Raw genomic sequence first — 7,234 nt, 5'->3', positions numbered from 1 at the left:
GCAGGTCTCATGCAAAGCAAAGCTGTAAACCCGAGGCTGGAATGCAGGCCGCGCGGGCGGGGGGTCGGGAGGGACGAGCTTAGCGGGACTCAGGAGGGACCCACGGCGAAGGGAAGGGCGACGGGAAAACGGAGACCCTTTCAGGACGCTGCGGGCCGGCTCGCCGAGCGCAGGGCAAACCTCTCCTGAGCGACACCTGTCACGTGTCCCCACTAGGCGCCATCCCCAAATCACAGAGTCCACGGACGAGATTGGAGGGGGTGGGCGATTCTGATTGGTTAAGTGGATCTCGAACCAGGACTACGTCCTGAGGCACTGGCGGGGAGTGGGCGGGACTTTAAACAGAACTCCTCGTTTCATTGGTGAAAAGAAAGCGAACCAGGGAGTGGTCGGAAGCGTGATTGGCTGTGGCCAGGATCCCTCCGACGGCCTTGTGGGTCCCGGTTACGGAAGCCGGGGAGGGCCGAGCGCCGGGTCCACCTGGAGGAAGTTAGCGGCGGAAAGCGGGGAGTGGTGTAGAGCAGGTATCTCAGGCCTCATGGCGACCGCGGGAGCGAGCGGCAGCGATGGGAAAGGGCCAGGGGTGGAGACCCCCGTCACCTATTACCGTTTGGAGGAGGTAGCGGAGCGCAACTCCTCGAAGGAGATCTGGCTGGTGATCCACGGGCGAGTCTACGATATCACCCGCTTCCTTAACGAGGTGGGGCCCGGGAGGCGGGAGGGCCCTTGGAGCTGCGGGGTGAGGGGTGGTCTGGCCAGGAAAGGCCGCCAGGGGTGTGTGTCGGAGGGAATGGACGTCCGGCTGAGGGCGGTAAAGCGTTTGCCAGGGGCCACCACCCTGTGAGGGGGGAGCCGGGGGCGGGGTGGGGGATTATATGCACACATGGCCAGTCAGCACTAAATTCTGGTGCCTTGGGTAATACCCGTGTATTGCTTATCAGGTATCGAGCACCTACTGTGTGCTGGGTCAGCGTTGTGATCCCCATTTTACAGAAGGGACAACTGAGTCCCAGAGAGACTGAGGACCCCCAAGGCCACACACTGCCTCCGACCCAGAGCCATATGAGCCTCCGCTCTTTTCACTCTGCCTTCTGAAGTGACACCCTTTTTGTTTCTCATTTTCTTGATAAGAAGCTGAGATTCACCCCTCCCTCCACTATGCTGCGTTCATTTTTTTCTAACTTGAGTTCCCCTGTCCTGAGTTGACCTCTCTTTGGCCGTTGACTCAGGTTCTGTCATCCTCTTACATTTTCAAGGTGTTCTATTAGATATTACATAAGTCCCCTTTGAGATCATGGTACAACCGAGTGATTTTTTTTCCCAACCTAAACCTAGAGGTTTATTTGTTTAAACTAACTTAATTGGGGTGTAATTTGCACTCAATGAAGTGTGCCCACTTAAAAGGTAAGTCTTGACAATGTGTTCGCCCATGTAATCACAACCTCAAGTTTCACCACTCAATTTCCAGCACTCTCAAGAGTTTCCTTTTGCTCTTTCGCAGCAGTAATTCCCTGGGCCCCCAATCCCTGAGGCTTTGATATACACATATTTTGTTATATATTGGTTTGTACCATTTTATTTTGAGCAATAGGTGAATTTCCAAGGAATTCTTGCATAATGTAACCGAGAAAAAAGTTCCTCTCTATTAGTTCCTTCTCTAAAGCAAATATACAAGTTACTTTTTCTATTAATTTGGGGCCTAGGGAGGAAAATCTCTACATCCTGATTCATAAACCTATAAAAACCTTTAAAACGTAAAATTTCGCCAAGACCGGTTTGGCTCAGTGGAGAGAGCGTTGGTCTGTGGACTGAAGGGTCCCAGGTTCGATTCCGGTCAAGGGCATGTACCTTGGTTGCAGGCACATCCCCAGTGTGGGGTGTGCAGGAGGCAGCTGGTTGATGTTTCTCTCTCATCGATGTTTCTGACTCTCTATCTCTCTCCCTTTCTCTCTGTAAAAAATCAATAAAAATATATTAAAAAAAAAACGTAAAATTTCCTCCAAAGGACATTGTTTTTAATAAATCTTCTTAGTGACCAATAAGTTAACATAAAATAAAGTTTAGTCACTTCTTGCATTTATATGGTGTATGGCATTTTAGGCGTTCAAAAGTACTTCCCCATTATTTCATCCTCAAAATAACTAGCTGAGAGTGCCTGGGGTAGTAGTGATGTTTTTGTTTTTGTTTTTTGCCTTTTTTTAAACAGGGGGACACGAAACAGGTTCAGAGAGATTTGGGTCATCCAGGTGATTGGTGGCAGAGTCTGGTTTAGATAGATCATGTCTACATGGATTTATTCAGATTCAGGTTTTTCTTGTCTACATGGTATTATTTCAGAATTCTAGCCTTAGCTATGTCCTTTGGTGTATGCCTCATAATAAGTTTCAGTTGTGGGGTGCAACATGTTAAAGCATCGTTCATAATGGGTAGGTAATAATGTTTTCCATTTGTGGATTTATTTTCCCCAAGTTTCTCAGGAAGAGTCAGTGCTTGTAGGGAACTTTAATTCAGTCTTGAGTAAGTGGTTGCTGACCTGAAGTACTACATGCTGATGGAGCCAGAGACATCCCAGGTGTGCCAAGGCTTCTCTTAAACCTTGAGCTGCAGATCTTTACCTGCATTTCGCCATTTTACTTTCCTGTTCTGTAGTCTCTTACTCTTGTTTTCTTGTTCATTCCAAGCCCATTCATTCATTCACTTACTATTCACATACTTATCAAGTGTGTGCTATGTGCCAGGTATTGTTCTAAGTGCTGAAGCTACAGCAGTGGATAATTAAACACATGCCTTCATGGAGATTACAATCTATGGGAAGTGGACAATAATCAGAGTAAATAACAAAAATACATGCTATGTTAGGTAGTGGTAAGTGCTCAGAAGAAAAATGAAGCAGAGAAGAGGAGGATGGGTGTATGTTGGGGTGAGGGAATGAGGATGATGGGCTGAGATCTTAGGTAAGCTGGCGAGAGATGGCTTGAGTAAGACGATGACTCAAAGGCCAGCAGAAGTTACGGAACCAGCCATGTGGAAATCTGCAGGAGGGGCATTCCTGGCAGAGGGAGCAAGTTCAGAGGCCTTGAGGGAAGAATATGTATTCTGTGTTTGAGGAACAGTGTGGCGGGTTAGAGTGGCTGGATAGCAATGGATGTCATCAGGATCAGGGGATAGCAGATCAACTTTGCAGGTTTTAGAAAGGATTTTGACTTTTGTTTTGAGAAGGGAAACCGCTGTAGAGCAGAGGAGTGACATGATGTGACTTGATGGTTTAATACTATCACTCTGACTGCACTGTTGAAAAGAGACTGAAGGAGGGCAAAGGTGGAATTGAGGATCCCAGTTTATTAAGGAGGCAGGACAAGAGATGGTGGCTTGGTCCAGGATGGTGAGAAGTGTCAGATTTTGGATGTGTTATGATGGTAGAGCCAGTAGGATTTAATGATACATTGGATTTAAGGAGTGAGAGAAAAGAGTCAAGGATGACACCAAAGATTTTGGCCTGAAGGTCTGGGAGAATAGGGTTTCTATTACTAGTAGGTGAGAGGGGGAAGACTTATGGTATTAGGTCTGTTTTATTTTATTTCTTTTTTTCAAATATATTTTTATTGATTTCAGAGAAGAAGGGAGAGGGAGAGATAGAAACATCAGTGATGAGAGGGTATCATTGCACACCTTTTACTGGGGCTCGAGCCCACAACCCGGGCATGTGCCGCAGGTCGACGTTCTATCCACTGAGCCAAACCAGCTATGGTGGTATTAGGTGTGTTTTTCAGCCAACTGCTTTCACATTTTAAATATAATTTGGAAGGATTGGGAATGGGATGTAGAGAAATTAGAGCCAGGTACCTTTCTTCTGGAACTTAGGTTGATTTTATTTTTGAATAAATCATACAAATATACAGTGAAAAGCCTTCCCATCTGCCTAAAGCTACCTACTATTGTTTGTGTTTCTCCAGGTTTTTGTTTTGCATATGTAAGCAAAAGTGAAATAGTCCTTCCCACTCTTATTTTTTAAAACAGAAGGTAGTGTACTGAACACACTGTCTGTGCCTTGCTTGTTTACTTAACTGTACCTATCAGGAATCTTTCCACATCGATACCTGGAACACTTCTTATTGTTCACAGAATTTGTTGTCTGGGTCGTCATTTATTTAAGCATTCTCCTATTGAGAAACATTTGGGTTGTTAGTAATATTTTGCTATCTTGGCCCCTCCCCCCCAAGTGAATTCTGTTGTGAGCCAATGTACATACAATAAAATGTACAGATTTTTTAAAATATATTTTTATTGATTTCAGAGAGGAAGGAAGAGGGAGAGAGAGATAGAAACATCCATGATGAGAGAGAATCATGGATCGGCTGCCTCCTGCAAGTCCCCTACTGGGATTCGAGCCCACAACCCGGGCATGTGCCCTTGACCGGAATCGAACCTGGGACCCTTCAGTTCGCAGGCCGACGCTCCATCCACTGAGCCACACCGGCTAGGGCATGTACAGATTTTTATATGTAAAGTTCACTGAGTTTTGACAAAAATCTCACCTGTGTAATCATCACAATATATAGGACATTTGTAGAACCTTTGCCCTCATATAACCATTTTTGATTTAGAATACTAGAAAACTGTATGCACTCTTTTGCGTATAGATCTGAGATTCATCTCTGTTTTATTCTGTGTATCAGCAATTTGTCCCTATTTATTTTTATTTTGTTGTATGATATTCTAAAACTTGTTTATCTATTAACCTATTGATTAACATTTGAGTTGTTTTCATTTTTTTGGCTATTATGAATAAAGCTGCAATGACCTTTCATGTACAAATCTTTGTGTGGACATATGTTTTCATTCCTCTTGGGTAAATGTCTAGGAGGGAGATTGCAGGGTCATATGTTTTGTTTTGTTTTAACTTTTCAAGCAATTGTGAGAACTTTCCCCAAAGTAGCTACATCATTTTACATTCCCACTAGCAGTGCATGAGTTTTCTAGTTTCTCCACATCATCATTGACACTGGGTATTTGTCATTTTACTTTTAGCTATTCTCGTGCTTTTCATGGGTGTGTCCTGGCATGTAATTATGGTTTTAACTTGCATTTCACTGATGACTAATGTTAAGTATCTTTAAGGGCTGATTGGCCATTTGTATGTCTTTTTGTAAGGTGTCTGTTCAGTCTTGCCCTTTTTTTAATTAGGGTGTTTGTTTTCAAATTATTGACTTGAAAGTGTTCTTTATATATCTAGATGCAAGTTCTTTCAGTATATGTATTACGAATATATTCTTCCAGTCTGTATTTAGCCTTTTCATTTTCTTAAGTGTCTTTTGAAGAGAATTTTGGTGAATTGTATATATGAAATAGAATGCTAAAGGCAGAGTGCTGGCTTTGGGGTTTATGTCTGGTTCCGTTTCCTACTTAACCACTTAATAGTTGTGTAACTCTGTGCAAATAAGCTCTGTGAAGGCCTCTCCCATCTGTAAACTGGAGATAATAGTACCTATTCCACAGGTTTGTTGTTGGGACAGTTAATTTAGATACTTACTATAGACTTATCATGGTACCTGGTATAAAGAGCTCAGTAATGTTAGTGGTTATTTTCATTGTTAATAAAGTACATTTTCCTGCAGCATCTTTTGAGTGCTTACTGGTATAGCAGATGCTGTGAAGATTCAAAGGTGAATTAGCTGCCTTGGATTTAAAGGGAGGATGAGATCTGTGTATAAGTAATTGTCGAGCAGGGCGGAGCGTGAGCTTGCCTTCAGTAAGACTGAGAATGCAGGCTCTTTTTGATGCATCCCTAGAATAACTCCTAAAAAAATCAGAGTTTAACTAATAGCAATTCTTACTGGATTTCTCCAAGGCTGTTCAAAAGAATGCAATTTACATATCTTGTGGAATTAACAAATCTATAGAAAGAGTACTATCTTTCCTCGAGCAATCCCAAGTGGTGACAGCCCTAGGGAAGACTAGGAATAACATGAGGTGACATTTAACCTCCAACACTGTCCAGGTGAGAGGCCCTGATCAACAAATTGATTTTTACTTACTTATTTTGTATGTGGGCTTCCGTGCGCATGTACCAGAGAGGGCAGGTGGGAGGGAAAGAGGGCAGAGTACTCCCTAGATCTCACTGTGTTTCAGGTGCCATGTTATGTTCTAGGATACAGCCATTAATAAGACAACAGTCCTCCCTGTTCTAATGGAGCTTACTGTCTAGTGGGGGAAGAAGGGCATTAAATAAGTAATTCAGACTTTGGGTAGTGGTGACTTTGTAGGTGGCACCCCTGTTTTATTTTTAAAGATTACATATATTTTTTATTGATTTTAGAGAGAGAGAGAGAAACATCAATGATGAGAAAGATCATTGATTGGCTGCCTCCTGCATGCTCCACACCAAGATCTAGCCCGCAACCAGGGCATGTGCCCTGACTGGGAATCGAACCGTGACCTCCTGGTTCATAGGTCGACGCTCAACAACTGAGCCACGCAGGCTAGGCTACTAGGCTCTTTCTAATCCAAAGGCAAATACCTATGAACCTTTACTATTTCTTCCTGTTTCCTACCCAGGTTTATCATCTTTCTCTGCCCAGTCCTCTTCAAAATTTCCTAACTGGGATTCAAATTGGTGACCTTTTGGTTCATGGGTTGATGCTCAATCACTGAGCCATACCAGCCATGTCCTTTCTCCCCTTTTATAATGATACATAAACTCTCATCCAGAATAACTGGATCTTTAGTTGAGTGGCTATAGACAGTACATTGATTTTTTTTTTTTCCAGTGGATTTGATATATTCCGAACTCCAGACCAAGAACCTCTCATTGTTTAGTAGCATTAAGTATAGTCATTGTTTAACCCATCTTTGGTCATCTAGAAGGTACTTGAACCCAGCAGTGTCTCAGGGTCACCGATTTCCCCTGCTCAGTATTAAGAGATACAGAAGGCTTGCAAAATCTGTCCTGTCCCTGAGTAGTCACTCTGAAAAAGAGCATTTGAGTCAAGTTTTGACACATTTGTTCTTTATGTCATTCTGTCGTTGCAAAATGAACAGCACAGGGAGATTTGTTTTGCTCATCCATAGTTTTTAAGTTTTCATTAATGAAAGTTATTACTGTTGTAGAGGAAGTTATAAAGATACCAGCTAAAACATTTTACGGGGGGGTTTGCATCTCAAGAAAACAAGCTCTTACTGCGGTTAGAACTCAGGCTTGATTGCACATGGTAATTAACTATAATTGAAAAAAAAA

At 43.0% G+C, this 7,234-nt stretch overlaps 1 protein-coding gene across 2 annotated transcripts in view; it reads left to right on the top strand.

The window, feature by feature from the left end:
• The first annotated feature begins 438 nt into the window (after nucleotides 1-438).
• Nucleotides 439-7,234, top strand: part of LOC102240294 (cytochrome b5 type B) — a 25,019-nt gene continuing 18,223 nt past the window's right edge. Inside the window, exon 1 of one of the 2 annotated variants that reach the window (XM_005881203.2) lies at nucleotides 439-700. In XM_005881203.2, coding sequence (XP_005881265.1) covers nucleotides 539-700 — 162 coding nt within the window. In that variant the 5' untranslated portion in view covers nucleotides 439-538. The remainder of the gene's footprint in view (nucleotides 701-7,234) is intronic. The other variant, XM_014529149.1, reaches the window with a different exon arrangement.

The sequence above is a fragment of the Myotis brandtii genome, unplaced genomic scaffold (genome assembly GCF_000412655.1).
Source record: "Myotis brandtii unplaced genomic scaffold, ASM41265v1 scaffold670, whole genome shotgun sequence".
In the NCBI taxonomy this organism is placed as follows: Eukaryota; Metazoa; Chordata; class Mammalia; order Chiroptera; family Vespertilionidae; genus Myotis; species Myotis brandtii.
This window is presented reverse-complemented; position numbering and strand designations above follow the sequence as displayed.